This window comes from Trachypithecus francoisi, unplaced genomic scaffold, assembly GCF_009764315.1.
Source record: "Trachypithecus francoisi isolate TF-2019V2 unplaced genomic scaffold, Tfra_2.0 Lachesis_group17, whole genome shotgun sequence".
Classification (NCBI taxonomy): Eukaryota; Metazoa; Chordata; class Mammalia; order Primates; family Cercopithecidae; genus Trachypithecus; species Trachypithecus francoisi.
The window spans coordinates 107,399,825-107,426,200 of record NW_022681462.1 but is presented as its reverse complement, the minus strand read 5'-3'; the positions used below and the strand labels follow the sequence as shown (position 1 = coordinate 107,426,200).

The following is a 26,376-nucleotide window of genomic DNA, read 5'->3' as shown; positions in this document are numbered from 1 at the left end:
GACTGCAGAGCAGCCCCAGCAAGTGGGGAAAGGGAGTATCACAGCAGATCTGTGCGGAAAATGTCCAGCTTCCACATTCTAAAACGTTTATCAAAGAGAAAATAAATAGCCGTTTGAGACTGAGTCAAAGTAGGCTTTTATTTTTCACAAGTCAGGCTCTTGGTCTTTTTATAAAGATACAATTCATACACACAAAATTCACCGTTTTAAAGTAACACGTCAGCAATTTTAAGTATTTCACTGTGTTGTAGAGGCATTGCCAGTATCTAGTTCCAAAACATTTCCATCATCCCAAAAATAAACGCTGTCCCAATGAGCAGTCAGTCCCGATTCTCCCCACCCCAGCCCGCGGCAGCCGGGAATCTCCTTCCTGTCTCTGTGGATTTGCCTGCTCTGGACGTTTTCTGTGAATGGATCCCGCACGGGGGAGCCTTTGTGTCTGGCGTCCTCCCTCAGTGTAGTTTCCAAGTCAGCCCCCAATGTCGCGGCATCGGTGCTGCCTTCTTCCAGCTGAACAGCATCTCTCATAGGGAATTTGTCTGTGTATATGGACCCATGTACCTACCCTTTCATCAGCTGGTGGGCGTTTGTCTTGCTTCTGTTTGGGGGATATTGTGAATTATACCGCCATGAGCATCTGTGAATGCGTTTTTCTTCGGAGATGCTTTCCCTCCCACCGAGTGGATGCCGCCAACTGGAATTGCTCAGTCCTCTGGTGATTCTAGGCTCAGCTTTTTGAGTGGCTGCCAAAGTATTTTCCACAGCAGCCACACCATTTTACATTCCAACCAGCATTGCCTGAGGGTAACCGAAGCAGTTTTGAGAGGTTAGGGTTAGTTTTTTCTAAGATTAGGTGTTTTAATAAACATTAATCATATACTATATGTTTTCTAATATGATTGTTTATTTTTGACACCAAGTCAATTTTTATTGAGAATTCCTGATATTGGGTTTTTTAAAAATAATGGACTTTTTTTTGTGATAGAAGAAAGATATTAGAACTATTCACATCTCTGTTCTGGGATATGGATGACAAGATACCCATTCATCATAAATAAATTCATAGAAATTTAGAGTGTAAGTGTGACTGTCAAATGTAAATTTATTGACTGTTTACCTGTTTGCTCATTCAGTCAATGGTAACTTGGATCTGCTGCTATTAGCCATGTGTCTCCTTTGTCTACAGCATGGACTTTGGGATTTTAGAAGATTGTAGTCATTAAAAATTTTTGATTTTCCTCTCAAATTACTGATAAGGTGATTACGGATATAAAATAACAGGCATTGGGAAAGAGTTTCAAATAAATAACAGTGAAATGTGCTTCTGAACGCCAAAGGGCAGATTCAGGCGCTGTCTCAGCAACAACCCCATGAAACGCCCTGGGTGCTGTATGGAGCAGAAGGCTGGTCCACAGCAGAGTCTTCACCAGACAGTAAACAGTGGCCAATGAAAAAGGAAAGTTCCTCATCTAGTAAAATTGACAACTACCCTTTAAACAAAGCTAAGCAGCTCTTATTTCACCCAGAGTTCTCCAAGTTTCTCAATATCTTAATTTTCACGAAGGAATATGGTATGAAGTATTTTCTGAAAATATGAGTCTTTGTAGATATCATACAGCTGGACAAAGGGTAACAGCGAGCCACGTTAACTCACTGAACGTTGCACGTCACATTTGCAGAGGCAGATTGGAGGTTAGAGGGTCTTGAGCCTCCGAGCCATATCGCGTTCCTGTCTGCACCAAGTGAGGCTGGTGGTCACATCATGACTTTCCATATGTGATGACGATTGATCTTCACTTTAATCCCAGGAAATAGACGGCACAACAGGGCATCCCAAATACAAATGCACGGAGCTGTGTCCACCAGGCTTTTTCCAGCTTCACAGAGGTCTTTCCTGCAAGAGGCCAGTGTGCCAGTTCAAGCCTCCCTTCTGCAACAGCACCACATGGTTGTGATGATTGATGGCTGGCTGGTGGCAGGTCCTCCTGCTAGTGCTGTTCTCAGTACTTCTTTCCTCTTTCCAGGCACTCAGGTGATCTAACACCAGGGCCTGGTCTCCACTCATGGATGCATCAAAGGCTCCTTTCTCCGTGTTGGGAGGCCTCTGTTCCAGCTGGCTGGGAATCTAGCATGGTCAGGCCACTGTGTTCACGGATCTGTCTTTACATGGCAATACCACAGAAATGCTGGGCTGAAACACTAAGCCACATGGAGCAGCCCACTCTTATAGTCCAGCCTGAAGATGTTGGTGGGAAGGGCAATAAAGGAACAAATATAGCCTTTCTCCCTGCGCTGTTCCCAGGACCTTGGAAATGGCATGAAAGCGCTCTGCGTCCCCTGGGTAATCCATGCAGTGTGAAGATCTGTGAACTGGCTTGCGTCTGTTTAGCAGGTGTAAGCTCTGGTTGTACGAGCCTGTCTTTCCAGGGAAGTGATGTTATGAGCACCTGTTTTACCTGTAATGTGCTAAGTGCTTTGAGTGTGAGCTTTTCAATATCGTCTCTGGAAAAAAAAACCTTTTGAGTGGCCTGGTACGATCATCTCCCTTCAAAAGAGAACACCAAGATCACGGAAGGCACCTCGTGCTGGCCACTCCAGGGGGCGTGTTGACAGGGAGGGCCTGGGCTGCCAGGGGCACACCTTCCCGATGCTGTCCCTCCACCCTGGGGAGCCCTCACGGGAGCCGGCAGTGGTCCCTCCCCTCAATCCGAGGTCAGATCTTGGTGAGGAAACCGTATCACGGCAGGAAGGTGAGAGGCCACTGGGGATGACCCAGCCCGTAACTGGGCATCCGCTTCTCTGAGAGTGACCAGGCATTTTGGCGCTGGTGACTTCCCATGCAGAGGTAGAACTGAAGTCACTGCATAGTCACAGTGTGCTTTGTTGAGGCACCAATTAGAAGGAACTTCTCTTGTTTTGCTGCAGGGTCCCCAGGGCCATCCAGCGACCACAGCAGTGGGGCCTCCTCGCCCCTCTTTGACAGCGGTTTGCATCTGAACGGAAACTCCAGTAACACAGTAAGCATCTAGATTCTCATTAAATTTCATTTTAACAGAAATGTCAGTAGCCCAGACATAATCTCTAGACAGAATTAAAAAGATACTGTGCTGCCCAGTGAAGATAATTGTGGTGGTTTGAGAGGAAATACTTAGAACACAGATTCAAGGTGCTGTTCTGTTGACATTTACTCCCACGTGGGACACCTCATGATTGCATTATAGGATATTTTAAGCTCATAATTCACAGCATCTCAGTGAACAGGCAAGAATACTTTGAGTCCTGCCTCTGACTTACATATCACTGTGATTGTAGGAAGGATTCAGGTTATTTTTAGGAAACTTCTGTGAGACTCCCATGAATTTCTTAACAGAAAATACCTAAGGAGGTATAAACACTGTATAATGCAGTGAGTTTTAATCACATTCCAAATATCCACCCTCCCAAGGAAACCAGACTCGAGCAAAAGGAGAACCTGCAGTTTCCTGGGGCACAGGGCTCCCACCCTCCTCCCTCAGAAGCCTGAACTCTGACTCCCGCAGGGTGACCTGTGAGCTGCACCCCACGGGGAATTCATCATCCACAGAGGCATTAGTGCACGAGAAATGTAGAATCCTGTAAGCAGTTTGAAAAAATGTTTGATTATAAATCATTCCAGTCACATCATCAAAATGACCAGATACTTCATACACAGGGAGAACATAGAGAAAAATATTCATGTTTGTACAATCTATGTTTAAGATGTCTGACTATTCCATTTCTAACCAATTAATTGAGCTCTTGATAATTAAAAATTGCATTTAGACTGTGTCAGTTATGAAGCAAAATAATAAAACAAATGCCCATGAAATTGCAGTTCTCATCAATAATTAGAGTATTGTCCCTAGCTTTTCATCTGTGCACTCTTCCATACTCCATTTTCTGGCCTGCCCAGAGATATAAGACATCCTGAATTTTGTGTTTGTCATTCTCTTGATTAAAAAAAGTTTTATCTGTAAATATATAATTTCATTTTATTGCAAGGCTTATAAAATATTATTCTGCCATAGTCTTCTGAGATTTGCATGTTTACTTACTGTTTGTTCCTATGAGGTTTTTTGGTGTATGATATTTCACTACAGTTTATCCATTGTCAGTTGCCCATGGACACTTGGCTTTTGTTTGTTTGTTTTCCTAGTTTGTCGTCATTAAAACCACCACAGCCATAAGGATACTTAAAAATGTCTCTTGGCTATTCTATAAGGTAGAATTTCTGAGTGCTAGATTATACCAGGATGTTCTATTTTCAAAATAACAGCAAGTTTTCTACGAAAGTGGCTGTGCAGTTTATATTCCCACAGCTCTGGGGAATTCCAGTTGAGCCACAACCTCTCCAGTGCTAGGTAATTTTTGACTTAATATTCAAAGTACAGTTGCTGTAAAATTGTTCTCTCTCTGGCACTCTATTTCATTTCCATCATTACTAATGAGTTTTATTTACTTTTCCTATTTGTATTTTCCTTTGGCTTTTCCTCTTCTGTGAAATGCTATTCATCTCTTTGGCACATTTACCGTTAAGGTGATCTTTTTTCTTACAAATCCATTGAAATGTTTAATATATACTTGGTAATAATATTTTGGTGGTAATGGGTTAAAAATCTCTTCCTGCAGCTGATAACTTGTCTTTTTCATTTTGTTTGTGCTATCTTTTGTGGTTTTGTGGTTTTAGGATCTTGTTCAAGAAATCTTTCTTATCCTAAGTTCATAAAGATATTTCCTTATATTTTCCTCTAAATATTGTTAATGTTTGCTTTTCACATTAGGTCTCTAAATTCCATGAGATCTATTTTTGTGAAACCTGTGCAAGGTAGAGTTCCAGGTGCATTTCTGTGGATAACCAGTTGTCTCAACACTGTTTCTGGGTGATCTGCAATGCCACAGCTCACATGTAACCAGTGCCATGAGCACAGGCGTGTGCTGCTGAGACCTCTGTTGTATTCTGATGGTCAATATCAATGGCAATATCACACTATGTAATTACTAGGTATTTATAATCAATTTGTGTCATCTGTAGGCCTTGCCCTCTTGCCACCTCCTAACTCACTCTATTTTTTCCATCCTCTCTCCTTCTTTGTTTTTTCTAGTGAATTGCAATAGCTCTTGATCCGATTCTACAAAAAAAACAGTGTTGGGATTTTGACTGTAATCACCAGATTTACTGGGAAGAATCAAACCTTTCTGACTCACCTTTCCTGCTTATGGAAAGCATATTTATTTGTGCTATCTTTGAATTAATACTGCTCCATTTCTTTCCATATTCTTTTTTTTTTTTTTTTTTTTTGAGACGGAGTCTCGCTCTGTCGCCCGGGCTGGAGTGCAGTGGCCGTATCTCAGCTCACTGGAAGCTCCGCCTCCCGGGTTTACACCATTCTCCTGCCTCAGCCTCCTGAGTAGCTGGGACTACAGGCGCCCGCTACCTCGCCCGGCTAGTTTTTTGTATTTTTTAGTAGAGACGGGGTTTCACCGTGTTAGCCAGGATGGTCTCGATCTCCTGACCTCGTGATCCGCCCGTCTCGGCCTCCCAAAGTGCTGGGATTACAGGCTTGAGCCACCGCGCCCGGCTCTTTCCATATTCTTTAATATTTTCCTATGGAGTCTTTTTAAAATTAATTTTACAAGAGGATTATACAATTCCATTTGTCTGCAACACCCCGTCCCCCAAGCCAGCACCGTCCAGCAGGGAGAAACTGTCCTCCTACCCTTTCTGTGCAGTGTCCTCAGGGTTTTTCTACCACTATGTGGCTGTAGCTTTTTGAGTGGACTCTAAACTCTTCCTGGAAGGAGACACAGAGCATGAGGCATGATTCGGTGTCATTCCAGGAAAGGTCAGACAGTCTGTGCGGCTCTGGTAAGCGCTTTGGAAAAGTAACATGACAGCAACGTTGAAGGGAGGCTGCCTGGTTTTCCTGGTTCTTCCAGTTCTCCCGGTTCTCCCGACTCTCCTGGTTCTTCAGGCTTTGGTGGATATGATCCTTGTGTCAACGAGTAATTGAGGAATTATGGAAGGGACATGGGTAAAGTGACTAGCCTAATGCTTAGAATATGTCATCTTCAGAGATCCTCATCCTCCTTATCAACAAGAGAAAGAGAAAAGTGCTGAACTTAAAAGTCTTTGTAGTTATTCATATGGTTAGCTCAGCTCCAGAATAAAGCATCATCAGGTTATTTAAACTCATTACAGAGAATCTGAATTGCAGAGTTTTAAAATAGTTTTAAGATGTTCTTTTTAGAAGGCTATCAAGACTCAATATTGAGGCCTACCTGAGGGTGAAGGGTGGGAGGAAGGAGAGGATCAGAAAAAATAACTATCTGGTGTTAGTATTAATACCTGGGTAAAGAAATAATCCGTATAACAAGCCCCCATTACACCAATTTACCTATAGAACAAACCTGCTCATGCACCCCGAGCCTAAAACAAAGTTTGGTTTTTTTAAAGAAAAACTTAAAAATTGGCAAATGGGATCTAATTAAACTAAAGAGCTTCTGCACAGCGAAAGCAACTATCATCAGATTGAAAAGGCAAGTTACAAAGTGGGAGAAAATTTTTGCAGTCTATCTGTCTGACAAAGGTCTAATATCCAGAATCTACAAGGGACTTAAATAAATTTACAAGAAAAAGAAGACATTAAATGTGGGCAAAGGACATGAACAGATACATCGCAAAAGAAGACATTCATGTGGCCAAAAAACAGATGAAAAAAGGCTCATCATTACTTACCCTCAGAGAAATGCAAATCAAAACCACGATGAGATACCATCTCAGGCCAGTCAGGATGGTGATCGTTAAAAAGTCAGATGATGTCGAGGTTGCAGAGAAATAGGAACACTTTTTCACTGTTGGCGGGAATGTAAATTCATTCAACCATTGTGGAAGATGGTGTGGTGATTCCGCAAAGGTCTAGAACCAGAAATACCATTTGACTCAGCCGTCCCATTACTGGGTATATACCGAAAGGAATGTAAATTATTCTGTTGCAACAATACATGCATGTGTATGTTAATTGTGACACTAATCACAATTGTAAACACATGGAATCAACCCAAATGCCCATCAATGATAGAGTGGATAAAGAAAATGTCATAGAGATACACCATGGAATACTATGCAGCCATAAAGAGGAACAAGACTATGTCCTTTGCAGGGACATGGATGGAGCTGAAGCCATTATCCTCATCAGAACAAGGCAGGAACCGAAAAGCAAACGCCACATGTCCTCACTTATAAGTGGGACCTGAACTATGAGAACACATGGACACAGGGAGGGGAACAACACACACTGGTGCCCGGCAAGAGGTGGGGGCCCACGGCGGGAGGGAGAGCATCCAGAGAGAGTAGCTAATGGGTGATGGGCTTAATACCTAGGAGATGGGTTGATAGGTGCAGCAAACCACCATGGCACATGTTTACCAATGTAACAAACGTGCACATCCTGCACATGTACCCTGGAACGTAAAAATTTTTTTTAAAAAACTTTAAAAGGAGCCAGAAGTTAAAAAGAAAATAATAGTAAAATTGACAACTTCTTTCTCAACAAAAACAAGAGAAGCTAGAGAAAATGAAATGACAACTTTAAAGTATGAAAAAGAAATTAATTCCTGTTTAAAATTCTATACCCAGCAAACATGCTTCAAAAGTGTAGAAACAAATACAATATTTCCTGACAAAAAAGAGATAATTGTTTCCAGTAGACCAGCACTTTCATTTCATTTTATTTTTTTTGAAAAGGAAACTAAGCATACCCACATAGCCCTTCAAGTTGACATGTACTTCCTGATGTGATCAAAGGTTATTGGCACACTGCTGAATGAAAACAACATTTAAATAATTTCATTTATGTAAATTTGTCACAAAATATTAGCAGTGATTGCATGTGTTGTTAAATATGAGATAATTTTTATATTAACCATACTACTATATTGTTGGAATTTGGGACAAATAAACACTTATTTTGTTCATTAAAATTTTTGATTATATGATAAACACTCCTGGTATAATATCAAGGAAAAAAACATAGATGAAAATGTTTTAAAAGTCTCAAAATCCTGTGAGAATTTTAGAGACATTCTAATTGGTTTTCTGGATGGTACTTTAGTAATCTGAAAGCCAATTTTCTGTGCAGTTAGTTGACCATTGGGCCCTCTCTTGTAGAGATGATTTAAAGCATTGTGATTATTCTTTGCACTCAAGAGTATGTTTTATAGTACATAGCAAAGTGGTAATACTAGCATTGATAGTGTCTGTGGACTGGAGAATAAAACAGATGGCACAATTCGTTTCTTGACAGAGGTGAGTTGGAAACTTTCCAGGCTCAAAGGATTTAAGCTGCTTTGATGGCTGCATTTTCAGACTTACCAGCTTCACTTTCATCCTCCCAGGACCAGGCCTGATGGAGCAAAAAGCAAAGTTTGTCATGTTCAGAGCAGCCTTGTAATCAGAAGAAACCCAGAGGAATGGTTTCCATTTACAATTGGAAACCTCTGACCCCTGCTGCATTAGCAACCTCTTCCTCTAGAGGCAGGATAGGTGGTGTGTAACGTTCTCTGTCTGTCCTGACAGCTGAAGTAATTCCCTGAGCTACCTTATATATTTGACAATTTTTCCATGTTATTGTTTGGAGCTAAATTACTAACTACCTGCTTTCCCAGAAGTCACATTTCTCATTTCTTTCTCTTCTGCCTCCTAAAAGTTGAAGCTTGCGGAGAGCTTTTGTTTCTAGTTGCCACATATCCTCTCCCGGCACCTGAGTATGGCTCACGTAGTCTAAGATTCTAAGTTCCTGATTTATACTATGCCATTTTTGTCTCAAGAATCCTTACTAAACATTTATAATGAAGAAAAATCCGACTCACATTAATGTCATGCGTTTAGGTTTGAAAGTGCAGAGTCCATTGCTCTCTCACCCATTGCTGAATCCATCGCTGCTTCTTTCCATCTTCTGCAAATTCTGTCCCGACTGGCTTGTTAATTGGTTGGTGTGCAGCTTTCCTTCAAAGGGTGCATAGAGGGCTGCCTCCCTGATGGCGTGCATGTGCAAAAATGCTTTTCCTCGCCTTGGGAGTTGGTGCTTTCACTCAGTGTTCTGGGTTCTTGGATTGCCAACCAGATCCTTTGAGAGGATTTAAAATGCTCACGTATGGCTTCTGCTTTAGCTGTGCCTGTGCAAGTCTAACGTGGGACTCACTAATTTTCCTTTGTAAGAAACCTTTACCAAAAATGAATAAGGAGTTACAGAGAACAACATATTTCTGATAGTAAATCCCTGCTTTTCTAACTTAAAAATTTCAAAAAAAAACCTAATCAAAAAGACTCTGGTCATTGTAATTAAATGATTGAATCAAGAAGGGTATAGGAAAAAAGTCTGAAAACAAAAATTACGGAAGGTATAAAAGAACAGATGAGAAACTTGTAATTAGTAGTCACAAAAAAGAAAAGGCAGCTATAATAATAAAAATAAATAAATAAAGTATTGACTCTGCAATCTGAGAGGAAAGATTGCCTCCCAGGCAGAGATAGCGAACGACCTTGTACATTTAATTGATGTACAAGGTGTCTGCAGTGAAGTAGGTGTCTCTGAAATGACAACTTAATAAACTTCACAGCATCTTTGTCAAGATACAGCATGTCTCCAGAATCTAGAAGTATTCCCTGCAAAAGTAATCACTATTTTTGTTTGTTTGCTTGTTTGAGACAGGTTCTCCCACTGTTTCCCAGCCTGGAGTGCAATGATGGGATCTGGGCTCACTGCAGCCTCAACTTCCCAGTCTCAAGTGATCCCCCCAACTCAGCCTCCCCAGTAGCTGGGACAATAGATGTGTGCCACCATGCCTAGATGACTTTTGTATCTTTTTTGTAAAGATGGAGTTTCACCATGTTGCCCAGGCTGGTCTTGAACTCCTGGGCTCAAGCAATCCTCCCTCCTTAGCCCCCTAAAGTGCTGGAATTACAGGCATGTGCCATGGCACCTAGCCTACTCACTGTTTTGACCTCTATAACCATAGATTCATTTTGCGTGTGTTTGAATTTCACATGAATGAGAGTCATACTCTTGTGTTTGACTTTGTTTGCTCAATATTGTGACATTTGTTTGCTCAATATTATGACATTCTATGCAGCAATATACTTTTTTATTTTTCATTGCTATCCAGTGTTCCACTGTATGCTCATAACATGTTTCCATCTAATCTAATGATGGTAGGCATTGGAGTTTTCTGATTGGGGCCTATTACATATAAAACCATTATGATCATTTGTGCACATGTCTTTTAGGGGATGTAGTACTCATTTTCATTTGGGTGTATACTCAGGAGTGCAGTTGCAGGGTGATATGATACGTGTATGTACTTACCTTTAGCAGATCCTGCTTGGCAGTTTTTCAAACAAGTTGTACCAACTGGCCACCAGCAGGGTGAAGTGTGAGAATTTCAGTTTCACATTCTCGCATCATGTCGTGCCATATACCTTCACCAGTAAGGCTGGACAGAGAGAGAATAGTATTTCTTTAGCATCATCAACAAAATGGCACAACAGCAAATTCAAAAAATTGATGGGAATTAGCAACTTCATGATGCAATCGGGGCATTTTATTTTTATTGTATATATTTATGTGTGTGTATACACATATAAAACAACTTAAAATATTTTCAGAAGCTATTTACACACTCTCAGTTCATGAAGTCTTTCTTTTTCAAAAAGCTCAGATGCCAAAGGAATTTATTCTTGCTGAAGGAAAAATTAAGGAAACCTAGAACATATAGTTATTCAAAAGAGGAAAGAAGTTAGATTAAAAAACGAGTTTTTCCATGTATATCCATTTTTTCTCAAACAAATATAAGGAAAGGTGCTTTCTACTTCTGGTAGTGTCTTAGAGTAGCTGTTAGGAAGGGGCTGTCCCATGACAAAACCCTATTTCCTACAAAACATATAAAATAGTTATTGCTTGGCTTGCAGAATTTCAGAGAGTTGAATGGAGATGAACTGAATGTGGAGTGTTGAGTGACAAGCCCTCAAGGATTGTGGGGGCCACCCTGGGTCCTAATACTTCTATAGACCCCCAGTCCATTAGGAGACTAAGCCTGGGTCAGCAGTAGAAAGAAGGGTTCAGAATTGGAGAATTCTACATTAATCCAGGAATTCAGGAACATGGCTAAGTTGATTCCAGCCCACAGCACAAGTAACTGAAAACGCATTTAATTTAGGCCCCAAAGTTATCCATAAATTAAGTTCAACCAAATATGGGAACATCAACACATTTTATCAAACATATAAGGGAAAATACTACATAGATGAGTGAGCAAAAAATAGAAATGAAAACAATAGACTCAGGCAACTAAAACATAGATTTTCAGACATTGAATATAAAATAACTATGATTACTGTCTTAGCCCATTATCACACTGCTATAAAGAAATACCCGAAACTGGGAAATTCATAAAGAAGAGAGGTTTAATTGGCTCATGTTTCCATAGGCTGTGCAGGAAATATTGCTGGGGAGGCCTCAGGAAACTTACAATCATGGTGGAAAGTGAAGCGGGAGCAGGCATGCCTTCACATGGCCAGAGCAGGAGGAAGAACAAGAAGCGGGAAGTGCTACATAGTTTTAAACAACCAGATCTCGTGAGAACTCATTCACTATTATAAGAATAGCAAGGGAAAATCTGCCCTCATGATTCACTCACCTCCCATCAGTCCCTTCTTCCAACATTGGGGATTACAATTCAACATGAGATTTGGACAGAGACACAAATTCAAAATATATCATTCCACCTTTGACCCCTGCCAAGTCTCATGTCCTTCTCACATTGCCGAATGCAATCATTCCTTCTCAACAGTCTCCCAAGTTTTAACTCATTTCAGCATTAACTCAAAAGTCCATTGTTCAAAGTCTCGTCTAAGACAAAGCAAGTCCCTTCCACTTATAAGCCTGTAAAATAATTAAAAAAAAAAAAAGTTAGTTACTTCCAAGGTACAATGGAGATACAGGCATTGGGTAAAATACGCCCATTTTAAATGGGAGAAATCAGCCCAAACGAAAGAGCCGCAGGCCCCATGCAAGTCTGAAATCCAAAAAGGCAGTCATTAAATCTTTTTTTTTTTTTTTTTTTTTTTTTTTTTTGAGATGGAGTCTCGCTCTGTCACCCAGGCTGGAGTGCTGTGGCTGGATCTCAGCTCACTGCAAGCTCCACCTCCCGGGTTCACGCCATTCTCCCACCTCAGCCTCCCGGGTAGCTGGGACTACAGGCGCCCGCCACCACGCCCAGCTAGTTTTTTGTAGGTTTTAGTAGAGACGGGGTTTCACCGTGTTAGCCAGGATGGTCTCGATCTCCTGACCTCATGATCCGCCCGTCTCGGCCTCCCAAAGTGCTGGGATTACAGGCTTGAGCCACTAGGAGACTAAGCCTGGGTATGTGACGTGTTTGCGGTTTCGATAATAAGATCTTTGGAGTAGAAGCCTGTGAGAAAAGGTATACCTGTAAGTGCTAGGTTACCGATGGTTAGAGAAGTTGAGGTGATGGGTATTATTTTAAATAATCCACCTATTTTTCGAATATCTTGTTCGTTATTAAATTGTGAATAATAGAGCCAGAGCAGATGAATAGTAGGGCTTTGAAGAAGGCATGAGTGCAGATATGTAGGAATGCTAGGTGTGGTTGGTTAGGAGACTAAGCCTGGGTCAGCAGTAGAAAGAAGGGTTCAGAATTGGAGAATTCTACATTAATCCAGGAATTCAGGAACATGGCTAAGTTGATTCCAGCCCACAGCACAAGTAACTGAAAACGCATTTAATTTAGCCCCAAAGTTATCCATAAATTAAGTTCAACCAAATATGGGAACATCAACACATTTTATCAAACATATAAGGAAAATACTACATAGATGAGTGAGCAAAAAATAGAAATGAAAACAATAGACTCAGGCAACTAAAACATAGATTTTCAGACATTGAATATAAAATAACTATGATTACTGTCTTAGCCCATTATCACACTGCTATAAAGAAATACCCGAAACTGGGAAATTCATAAAGAAGAGAGGTTTAATTGGCTCATGTTTCCATAGGCTGTGCAGGAAATATTGCTGGGGAGGCCTCAGGAAACTTACAATCATGGTGGAAAGTGAAGCGGGAGCAGGCATGCCTTCACATGGCCAGAGCAGGAGGAAGAACAAGAAGCGGGAAGTGCTACATAGTTTTAAACAACCAGATCTCGTGAGAACTCATTCACTATTATAAGAATAGCAAGGGAAAATCTGCCCTCATGATTCACTCACCTCCCATCAGTCCCTTCTTCCAACATTGGGGATTACAATTCAACATGAGATTTGGACAGAGACACAAATTCAAAATATATCATTCCACCTTTGACCCCTGCCAAGTCTCATGTCCTTCTCACATTGCCGAATGCAATCATTCCTTCTCAACAGTCTCCCAAGTTTTAACTCATTTCAGCATTAACTCAAAAGTCCATTGTTCAAAGTCTCGTCTAAGACAAAGCAAGTCCCTTCCACTTATAAGCCTGTAAAATAATTAAAAAAAAAAAAGTTAGTTACTTCCAAGGTACAATGGAGATACAGGCATTGGGTAAAATACGCCCATTTTAAATGGGAGAAATCAGCCCAAACGAAAGAGCCGCAGGCCCCATGCAAGTCTGAAATCCAAAAAGGCAGTCATTAAATCTTTTTTTTTTTTTTTTTTTTTTTTTGAGATGGAGTCTCGCTCTGTCACCCAGGCTGGAGTGCTGTGGCTGGATCTCAGCTCACTGCAAGCTCCACCTCCCGGGTTCACGCCATTCTCCCACCTCAGCCTCCCGGGTAGCTGGGACTACAGGCGCCCGCCACCACGCCCAGCTAGTTTTTTTGTAGGTTTTAGTAGAGACGGGGTTTCACCGTGTTAGCCAGGATGGTCTCGATCTCCTGACCTCATGATCCGCCCGTCTCGGCCTCCCAAAGTGCTGGGATTACAGGCTTGAGCCACCGCGCCCGGCCGGCAGTCATTAAATCTTAAAGCTCCAAACTAATCTATTTTGACTACATGTCTCACATCCAGGCCACTCTGATGCAAGGGGTGGGCTCTCAAGGCCTTGGGCAGTCCCACTGCTGTGGCTCTTCAAGGCTCAGCTCTCATGACTGCTCTCAAAGACTGGCGTTGAGTGCCTGCAGGTCTTCCAGGAACATGGTGCAAACTGTCAGTAGATCGACCATTCTGCAGTCTGGAGGATGGTAGCCTTCTTCTCACAGTTCCAGTAGTCAGTGTCCTAGTGGAAGACAGGGTAGGGGCTGTGGCCCCATCACAGTGTGCAGCAGACCTCCCAAATTCCTCCTTGTTGCAGTAGCCTCACCATTCTATCCCAAATTCAGAACTCTTTGTTCTGTTTCCAAGTTGCTCTTTAAAATAGGTGGCTCTGAAACTGGAATGGGTGACTCCTGCCAAGCTGAGGGGAACTCCCAGAACCTCCTGAATTTTCTCAGGTGGCAGGTGGACAACTGGGGAGGCTCTTGGCACAATTGGGGAAGGCCCTCTTTCCTGGAGGCTCTGCAGACAACCATTCACCACCTGATGAAAAGGACTGGAAAGCGTCGCCCAGGCTTCATCACTGACACCCGAGGACCTGCCTGCTTTTGTTTGATTCTTCGCTTGTCTATTTTTCTGAGATACTAAATAAGCAACACATGTTTTTGAAGTCCATTGCTGTATTGAAAAGTAAATCATTTAAAACACTCATTGCTAATGGCCACAGTGATGGACCTGCCTCAGGATTGCTGAATATATCTCCCCTGAATAAAGAAGAAAAAAGAAACATTTGTATGTGTTACATTTTCGACATGGGTGTCCCGTTTCTTTTCAGCCATAAAGAAGATAGTCCTGAGCATTTCTAGGCTTTGTTAGACTCTCACCTGACAGCAAAGGGTAGAAGTAAACTTATTTTTATAAAGACTGCAAGAATTCACCATCTACTGCATGTTTCTAGGTAAACATGGTTTACACTTTAGATTCCTGACCACACTTTACACCCATCTGAATAACTCTGAACACGTGAAAACCAAAACAACTTCTCACTGTTATTAAGACCTTGATTTGTAGTTTGTCTATTCTGACTTTCTGAGGGGAGCTTTGGCTGCAGGCCACAATGTGGGCACGCTTAGCTCTGTCGGACCCTCATCTCCCTCCAGCCAGTCTGTCTCCCATCCCCAGGCCCAGAGTGTGCAGATGAGGGATGCACTGGACCACGTGTGCACACGGCAGGAGTCCTGGCAGCCTTTCCTCGGCCACGTTAGTGGTTATCGTTGGAAGTAGCAAGAGTGTTGTTTCCACTTTTCATTTTATACCACCCATGGTTTTATAAGAAGCTGTATCTTTATAAGAAGCTGTATCTCCCAGAGAGTTAGAAGTAGGAGGAAGCAGGGTGAGCTCTGCACAAGGGAGGAAGCATGGTCAGGATCGGGGAGAAGCACTGGGGGTGCAGTCTAGAGTGTTGTCTTTCTCTGTAGCCTGCTGGATGCCGGCTTTTCCAGGTGTTTACAGACTCCCAGCAACGGCTTCAGGCAGTTTCACCTTGTGACCACATGCAGCTGTGAAAACCCCATGTATTTCACAAAGTTAAAGCATAGGAGTGCAGGAATCCTTCTTTCTTAGAACTTCTTAGGCATTTAAATATTTCAAATTTCCTCAAGGGACTGAAGGCTCTGTAGGTACCACATTGGTTGATTCATCCTGGCCCATATTTTGCAGTTTTGGCCACTTTCAACTAAGATTTCTTAGTGATGTTATGTTGCCGCCTACAATAGTTAAATTCTTTCCCCATTATGTTTGTGATGATTATCCTCTAAAATTATACTAAAACTGGCCTCCGGTAGGTTTTATAAAGGTGAAAATTATGAACGTGTGACCCAGAGGCATATTTTGTGTGCTAATCAGGCTTATTTATTTATCATACTTTAAGTTCTGGGGTAAATGTGCGGAACGTGCAGTTTTGTTACATAGGTGTACACGTGCCATAGTGGTTTGCTGCACCATCAACCTGCCATCTACGTTAGGTTTTTCTCCTAATGCTCTCCCTCCCCTAACCTCCCACCCCACAACAGGCCCCAGTGTGTGATGTTCCCCTCGCTGTGTCCACGTGTTCTCATTGTTCAGCTCCCACTTATGTGTGAGAACGCGTGGTGTTTGGTTTTCTGTTCTTGTGTTAATTTGCAGAGAATGGTGGTTTCCAGCGTCATCCATGTCCCCGCAAAAGACATGAACTCATCCTTTTTAATGGCTGTATAGTATTCCATGGTGTATATGTGCCACATTTTCTTTATCCTGTCTGTCTTTGATGGGCATTTGGGTTGGTTCCAAGTCTTTGCTATTGTGAACAGTGCCACAATAAACATATGTGTGCATGTGTCTTTATAGTAGAATGATTTATAATCCTTTGGGTATATACCCGCTAATGGGATTGCTGGGTCAAATGGTATTTCTAGTTCTAGATCCTTGAGGAGTTGCCACACTGTCTTCCACAATGGTTGAACTAATCTATGCTCCGACCAACAGTGTAAAAGCATCCCTATTTCTCCACATCCTCTCTATCATATGTTGTTTCCTTTTTAATGATCACCATGTGATACATAAGATGGTATCACATTGTGGTTTTGATTTCCATTTCTCTGATTACTGGTGATGATAAGCTTTTTTTCATGTGGCTGTTGGCTGCATAAATGTCTTCTTTTGAGAAGTGTCTGTTCATATCTGTCGCCCACTGTTTGATGGGATCATTTTTTTTTCTTGTAAATCTGTTAAAGTTATTTGTAGATTCTGGATATTAGCCCTTTGTCAGATGAATAGATTGCAAAAATTTTCTCCCATTCCATAGGCTGCCTGTTCGCTCTGATGATAGTTTCTTTTGCTGTGCAGAAGCTCTTTAGTTTAATAAGATCCCATTTGTCTATTTTGGCTTTTGTTGCCATTGCTTTTGGTGTTTTATACGTGAAGTCTTTGCCCACAGCATAATTATTTTTAATTGAACATGAAGTTGTGGATATTATGTTATTAAAGATTAACTCTTTTCCTGGGTTTAGTGATTATCTTTATTGATCAGGAAAAAAATTAAACTCACATTTTTGGGATAATCTAAAAATAACATCATGATATTACAGCATACCATGAAGAAGTTAACTCTAAAGGCCTACAGTATATAATAAAAGTTTGGGTTTGGAATCTTCTTTTGTGTGTCATGCATAACTCAAACTTTGCATATCACCTTCTTCTTAATCTCCAGTAAGTAACTGCTTTATAGTTTCAGACTCCGTGTTAGGTCAGAATATTCAATATCAAAGACTTTTGATAATACCACCAAATTTACTAAAGAGATAGATATTATAAAAATAAGGAAACAAACAGAAATGTTAGAACTCAATAACTCAATGGATGATATAAAAAATACAAATGAGAACTTCAGCAATAAAGTAGATCAAGCAAAATAATGAATTTCTGAACTTGAAGACAGGTCTTCTGAAATAACCCAGTCAGACAAAAAATAAAAAATAATGAAGAAAGCCTATATGACATATGGGACATAATAAAATGATTAAATATTTGAATTTCATGTGTTCCAGACGTAGAAGAGATGAGCAAAGCCATAGAAAACCTATTTAATAAAATAAGAGCTGAAAGCTTCTCAAGTCTGGCAAAAGATTTAGACATTTAGAAATAGAAACCTTAACAATCACCAAATAGAATCAACCCAAAAAGGTCTTCTCCACGGTGTAGTTTGGTCAAACTGTCAAAAGTAAAAGATAAAAAAAGAGTTCTGAAAACAGCAAGAGAAAAGTAGCAAGTCACATATAAGGGAGAACCTCCATCAACGCATGAGTTGATTTATCAGCAAAGACCGTACAGGCTGGGAGAAAATGAGATGATACATTCAAGGTAATGAAAGAAAAAAACACTTCTAGCCAAGAGTGCTACACCTCGAAAATCTGTTCTTCAAAAATGAAAGAGAAATGAAATCTTCTCGTACAAGCAAAAACACAAAATTAATCACCATTAGACTGGTTCTATCAAAAATGATTAAGGGAGCCCTACACCTGGAAGTGAAAGGACCACGTCTACCGTCATGAAAACACATGCAAGTTTAAAACTCATTGGTATAGCAGACACGTAAATGAAAAAGAGAAAAGACTCGTGTTAGCCATTACAGAAAACCACCAAACTGCAATGATAAACAATGAGAGAGAAAGGAAGGAAAAAATGATATACCTAACAACCAGAAAACAATTAACAAAATGACAGGAATAAGTCCTCACCTATCAATAACTACCTTAAATGTAAATGAATTAAATTTCCCGCTTAAAAGATATAGACTGGATTAATAGATACAACAACAACAATGAAATGACCCAATTATATGCTGCCCACAAGAAACTCACTCCACTTGTAAATACGTTTATTACCTGAAAGTGAAGGAATAGAAAAAGCTATTTTATGCAAATGAAAACCAAAAATGAACAGAAGCAACTATAATTGTGTCAGATAAAGTAGACTTCAAGTCAAAAACAAAAACAAAACACAAGATCATTATAAAATGATAAAAGGATCAATTCATCAAAAGTCTGTAACACATGTACCCAATATCCAGAGTGTGTGTGTGTGTGTGTGTGTATTTGATACAGGGTCTCACTGTCAGTCTGGGGTGCAGTGGCACGATCATGGCTTACAGCAGCTTCAACCTTCCTGGGCTCGGTGATCCTCCCACCTCCTCCCAAGTATCTGGAACTGCAGGCATGCACCGTCATGCCCAGCTCATTTTTGTACTATGGTAGAGATGAAGTGTTATCATGTTGCCCAGGATGGTGTCAAACTCCCGGGCCCAAGTGATCCACCTGCCTCCGCCTCCCAAAGTGCTGGATTATAGGCATGAGCCAACATGCCTGACCCAGAGCACCCAGAAATATAAAGCAACTATTTATTAGTTCTAGATAATGAAATAAACTCCAATGTGAAAATAATTGGGGATTTCAACACTGCTTTCTCAGCATTAGACAGATTATCTAGACAGAAAATCAATAGGGAAACACTGGGTTTAACTTGTACTTTAGACTAAATGAATCTAACAGATATTTACAGAACTTTTTAAAATTGCTGCAGAATACACATTGTCCTCATCAGCACATAGAACATGTGCTGGGATAGATCATACGTTAGGCCACAAAAAAAGTGGCAACAAATTTATGAGAATGAAAACTATATCAAATATCTTCTCAGAACACAATGGAATAAACTAGAAAAAAGAAGAGCCTTAGAAACTATACCTATATAAGTACATGAAAATTAAACTACATGCCCCTGAACAACCATTGGGTCAATAAAGAATTTAAAAAGGAGGTAAAAAACATTGAAACAAATGAAAAGTGAAACACAATATACCAAAATCTGCAGGATATAGCAAAAACAATACTAAGCGGAAAGTATATCTGACATAATATACCAAAACCTATAGGACATAGCAAACACAGGACTAAGTGGAAAGTATATAACAAATAAGAGACATACATTGAAAAATGTAAAAAAAAAAAAAAAAAAAAAAAAAAAACAACCTTATGGTTAGCCTAACGAATGAGAAAACATGAACAAACTAAAGCCAAAATTAGCAGAAGGGAAAAATAATACAAAGATCAGAGCAGAATTAAATAGAGACTAAAAAAGTACAAAGATTAATAAAACAAAGTTGTTTAGTAAGATAAAATGGATAAACTGCTAGCTAGACTAACAAAAAAAAAGAAGGTCCAAATAAATAAAATCAGAAACAAAAAAGAAGATTTTGAAGCAGATTCCAAAGATATACAAAGGAGGATTAGAGACTATTATTAACCACTGTATACCAACAAATTTGAAAACAGAGAAAATAGATAAATTCCTAGAAATATACAACCTACCAAGATTGAACCATGAAAAAAAAAGTCTAAAACCTGAACAGACCAATAACAAGTAACAAGGTTGGATCAGTAAAATCTCCCAAAACAGAAAGCCCAGGACTGGATGGCTTTACTTCTGAATTCTTTCAAACTTACAAGAAGAACTAACATGCATACTTTTTAAACTACTTCAAAAATTGAAGAGGAGGGATTTTTTTTTCATAACTCATTCTACAATGCCAGAATTACCTAATGCAAAAACCTGAAAAGGACACAGCAAAGAAAGGAAACTACAGGCCAATATTTCTGATGAATGTAGACACAAAAGCCCTCAATAAAAATCTAGCAAACCTAATCCAACAACACATCAAAAAGGTAACACACCAAGATCAAGCAAGATTCATCCCAGAGATGTGAGGATAGTTAAATATATGCAAATCAATAAATGTGACACATCACATCAACATAATAAAGAGCAAAAACCATTTGACCATCTCAGTAGAAGCAGAAAAAGCATTTGGTAGAATTCAACAATGCTTTCTGACAAAAGCACTAAAATTAGTCAGAGAAGGGATAAACTTCAACATAAGGCCACATATGACAGCCCATGACTAGTATTGTAGTGAATGGGGAAAAGCTGAAAGGCTTTCCTCCAAAAATTGTAGCAAGACAAAGATGCCCACTTTTATCACTCCTATTCAGCATAGTACTGGAAGTCCTAGACAGAACAATGAAGCAGGAAAAAGAAACAGAAGACATTCACATTGAAAAATAGGAAGTTAAATTGTCCCTCTTTGCAGATGACATGATCTTATATATAGTCAAACCTAAAGACTTCGCGAAAAAACTCTTAATACTAATAAAATAATTCAGGAAAGTTGCAGGATAAAGAATTAATGCACAAAATCCAGTAGCATTTCTGAATACCAATAACAAACCAGCTGAAAAAGAAATCAAGACACCAATCCCTTTCACAATAGCTGTGAAAAAATACTTAGGAATAAGTTTAACCAAAGAGGTCAATGACCTCTACAAGAAAAACTACAAAACATTGTTGAAAGAAATTGAAGAGAACACAAACTAATGGAAAGACATCTCATACTCATGGATCAAAAGAATTAATATAGTTAAAATGACCATATTTCCTAAAGCATTTTACAGATTTAATGCAATCACTATAAAAATGCCAATACAATTCTTTACAGAAATACAAGATAGAATTTTATTAATTTGTATTGAACCACAAAAGCACATGCATAGCCAAAGCAATCTTAAGCAAAAAGAGCAGAATGACTTTGAAATATACTACAGAGCTATAGTAATGACAATAGCCTGATACTGGTATAAAAACAGACACAGAGACCAATAAAATATAACAGAAAATCTAGAAATAAATACATGTATTGGCAGCCAACTAATTTTTGACAAAGGTACCAAGAACATACATTGGTGAAAGGATACTCTTTTCAATACATGGTTCTGGGAAACCCGGATATTCATCTGTGGAAAAATAAAGCTGGACCCCTATTTCTCACAACATTAAAAAATCAACTCAAAGTGGATTAAAAGCTTAAACCTGAGATCCAAAATTATAGAACTACTAGAAGTAAACATAGTAGAAACACTTCAGGACACTGGTTTAAGCAAAGATTTTATGACTAAGACCTCAAAAGCACAGACAACATTTTTTTCGAAAAAATAGGCAAATGGAATGTATTAAACTGAAAAGCTTCTACACAACAAAGGAATAATCAACAGAGTGAAGCAACAATGTATTTAATGAGAAAAATATTTGCAAATTATTCATTCGACAAGAGACTAATATCCAGAATATACAAGAGACTCAACAGCAAAAATGATAAGAAAAACAAACTAATCCTATTAAAACTGGGCAAAGTATCTGAATAGAAAATTCTCAAAAGAAGACATATGGCCTACAGGCTAACAAATGGCCAATGAACAGATATGTGAAAAAAAAAATGCTTAGCATTAATAATCATCAGGGAAATGAAAATCAAAATCATGATGAAATATTATCTTACCCCAGTTAGAATGGTTATTATAAAAAAGATTTAAAAATTACAGACTCTGGAAGGATGAGGAGAAAAATAGAAGTCTTATACACTGTTTTTAGAACTGTACGTTAGTATAGCCACTCTGGAAAGCAGTATGGAAGCAACTCAGAAAACTAAAAATAGAGCTACCATATGATTCAGCAGTCCCACTAGTGGGTATTTATTCAAAGGAAAGGAAATCAGTATATCAAAGGGATACCTGTGTCCCCATGTTTATTGCAGCATTATCCACAAGAGTAAGATATGGTATCAACCTAAGTGTCCATTATTAGATGAATAGATAAGAAAAATATGGTATGTATACACAATGGAATACTATTCAGCCATAAAATAATAAACTCCTGTCATCCGTAGCAACATGGATGGAACTGGAGGTCATTATACTAAGTGAAATAATCCAGGCACAGAAAGACGAATATCACATGTTCTCACTCATATAGTAAGAGCTAAAAAAGTTGATTTCATGAAGTAGAGGGTAGAAGGATGGTTATCAGAGGCTGGAAAGGGTGTGGGGGGTGATGAAGAGAGGTTGGTTAATGGGTACAAACATACAATTAGAAGGGTAAGTTCTATTGTTAACATAGTTAATATAAATATATTCTGTTGGGGACATTTCAAATATTTTCTTCTAGGTATTTTGAAATGAATACTTCAAATGCTATATGGCTTATGGAGGAATATGCATTTGAAATGCATATTTCAAAATACCTAGAAGAAAATATCTGGAATGTTCCCAACACAATGAAATGATAAATGTTTGAGGTGATGGATTTTTAATACCTTGTTTTGCTCATTATGCATCGTATGCATGTATCAAAATATCACATACACCCCAAAAATCTGTGAAAATACTATGTGTTAATAAAAATGGGCAAAAATAAAAGTAAATTAACTGAGAATCAGAGACTTGTGGGACACCTCCAGTGGTCTGAGTTACATATCATGGAGTCCCAGAATAAGAATAAGAACGCAAAGAATAGGAGTGAACATGAAGCAAGATGGACACAAAGAAAACTAGGTAGGCATAACACAGTCAAACTGTTGAAAACCAAGGAGGAAGAGGTGGTTTAGGAAGCAGCCAGATGATAAAAGGGCATATTAGGAACAATGATACAAACAAATATTTATTCAGAGTTCTCTATCCAGAGAAAAACATCCTTCAAAAATGATGAGATACAGAACTCTTTTAAAAAATAAATTCAAGTTGAGAGAAAATGTTGCCAGTAGACCTACACTACAAGAAATACTAATGCATGCTTTTCAAGCTGGAAGGACGTTAAACCCTGTGGAAACTTGGATGCATAGGAAGACGTAAAGAGCACTATGAATGGCAGATAGGTGAGTATATGTATAAAATATCCAGTTTCTTTTCTCAGTTTTCTTTATGATAAATAATAAAGGACAAGATTGTAACATAGTAAAGTGGACTTGATAATGTATGTAGAAGTAAGAGATACAGCAAAAATAGAACCAAGGATGCAGTTAAATTGTTCTATTTTGAGGTTTTTATATTTGTGAAGTGAGGTATAGGAACATTGTTGTGTCAATATGAAGTTTAAAGTGATATAATATTGACTCTAAAGAAACACTGATGTATTAAGAATGCATATTATGACCCATACAGTCAATGAGGAGAAAAAAGAGGATCATGAAAAAAATGATTTACCCTCTAAAAAGAAGAATTTGTTCAGCAGAGTAGAAAAAATCCAGGGGAACAAAAAGACCAATAGCAATGTTTATTTAAGCCCAGCAGTATGAGAATCACATTAAATATAAATGGACTAACCATTTTAATTAAAAGGTAGACGTTGTCAGACTGGATTTTTAAAAAAGCAACATCCAATTGTATGGTGTATATAGAAAATATAATTTAAATATAAAGATACCCACAGGTGGGAATTAGAAGAATGGAGAGCATGTATTTTATAAACAATAATCATAAAAATATGGGTCTATTAATATTTGATGGGTGCTCTTCAAAATAAGCAATATTCCCAAGAGGAACATTTTATTATGGTTTAAAAATCTGTTCATCAGGAAAACATAATAATTGTAAATATGGTATATACCTTATAAAAGAGCTTCTGAATACAAACCAAAAACTGGTAGAGATGGGAAAAATACAGAGAAATCCACAATCAAAATGGGAGATTTAAATATTTTATGCTCAGTGTTGATAGGACAAATAGAAGAAAACATTAGTAAAGATGTAGAAGAACTACACTACCTTATGAATCAACTGGGACCTCACTGACATTTATAGAGTCCTGGATCCAAAGTCTGCAGAATGCACTTTCTTTTCAGGTGAGCTTGGAACATTCAACAAGGTAGATCAAATGCTGGGCCATGATCGCCTACTTAGGACTAAAAAGGTTTATACAAAACTCAAGTATCCTGCAATTGGTGAATTCTTTCAAAGGAGTAATATGTACACTTTTCTTACTCTTTCAGAAAATAGAGAAGGTTGAAATGAATCCCAGATAACTATGAAACTGGGATAACACTGATACCAAAACCTTCCACTGAGATTGAGAGTGACAAATGTTACACAGGCCAGGCACAGTGGCTCACACCTGTAATCCCAGCACTTTGGGAGGCAGAGGAGGGAGGGTCACTTGAGGCCAGGAGTTCGAGACCAGACTGGCCAACATGATGAAACACCATCTCTACTTAAAAAAAAAAAAAAAAAAAAAAAAAGGCAAGTGTGGTGGTGCGTATCTGTAATCCCAGTTTCTCAGGAGGCTGGGGCATGAGAATTGTTTGAACCCAGGAAGCGGGGGTTGCAGTGAGCCAAGATCACACCATTGCACTCCAGTCTGTGCAATAGAGTAAGACCCTGTCTCAAAAAAAAGAAAAAAAGACCAATAGCCCTCATGAATGTAGATGCAGAAATTCTTCAAAAACATATTAACAAATCAAAAGACAGATCATGTATCATGAAAAAATGGGGTTTATTTCAGGAATGCAAGCTTCATACAACATTCAAATCCAAATTTAGATGACAGCATAGCAACGTTATTTATAATATCCTGAAGCAAGAACCAACTCAGTTCTCTTTCAACAGCTGAATGGATGAATAAATGTTGGTATATGCAAGTAATACAGTGCTTGATAAAAATTGATAAAAATGATAAAAACATTGATAAAAATGAATAATCTGCTGACACACACATTAACATGGATGCATTTCACAGGCTTTATTCTGAGAGAAGAAAGGCTTACACACAACTGATAGTGCATCATTCGATTAATATCAAGTTCTAAAGCAGCAAAACTAGTCTATAACAGCAGAAACCAAATCAGTGACTACCTTGGGCTGGAGAGGATTACCTGCAAACAGGCACAGAGGAAGTATCGTGGGGGTAGGTGTTGTATGGATAAGATAGAAATACTCTGTTTCATAATTTGGATTCGAGCTGCATAGACTGTATATATTTGACAAAACTCATCAAACTGTGCACTTAAAATCTGCACATGTTATTATATGCCTTTTATGCCTCAATATAGTTCAGTTACAAATTTAAAAAGTGCAAAGATTTTCAGTGATTCACTGTAGAAAATATAGCAACACCCAAAAATTTGGCCTCAAACCTCTTATTTAAACACAAAGTATTAAAACACCAAGTGTATAGTGATGCCTCTCTTATCTGTAGTTTTGCTTTCCTCAGTTTCAATTACCTACAATCAACCACATTCCAAAATATTACATGGAAAATTCCAGAGATAAACAATCATAAGTTTTAAATTGTGAACATTCTGAGTAGTTGATGAAACCTTGTGCACACACTGCTCCATCCCCTCATCACAAGGAGGAGGAGTACAGTAAATAAGATGTTTATAGAGAGACCACATTCTCATCATGTTCTTTACAGAAGAGTGATATAATTCCTCTATTGTACTAGCAGTTGTTGTTAATCTCCTACTGGGCTTAATTTATAAATTAAACTTTATTATGTTTGTATAGGAAAAAGGCATAGTATATATCTATATGATTTGGTACTATCCACAGTTTTCAGGCATTCACTGGGAGTCTTTTCTAAATTCAAGAAATGGTTATTATTAAAGCAGAAAGGCTCAGACGCCTCCTGAGAACAAAGATTTGTCTTGAGATTCCACTTTTTATTATCTACAAGCTAAAAATATTATTTTCTTTTACGTCTTTAAAAATTATGTGCACTACGATCTTTTTTTTATACTTTAAATTCTAGGGTACATGTACACAATGTGCAGGTCTGTTACATATGTATACATGTGCCATGTTGGTGTGCTGCACCCATTAACCCATCATTTATAGTAGCTATATCTCCTAATGCTATCCCTCCCCCTTCCCCCCACCCCATGACAGACCCCAGTGTGTGATGTTTCACTTATTGTGTC

At 38.9% G+C, this 26,376-nt stretch overlaps 1 protein-coding gene across 2 annotated transcripts in view; it reads left to right on the top strand.

Moving 5' to 3' along the window:
- The window catches only part of SNTG2 (syntrophin gamma 2), a 353,789-nt gene that overhangs the window by 195,039 nt on the left and 132,374 nt on the right, over positions 1-26,376 (top strand). For both annotated transcript variants that reach the window (XM_033176694.1, XM_033176695.1), the window contains one exon: positions 2,926-3,017. In XM_033176694.1, coding sequence (XP_033032585.1) covers positions 2,926-3,017 — 92 coding nt within the window. The remainder of the gene's footprint in view (positions 1-2,925; positions 3,018-26,376) is intronic.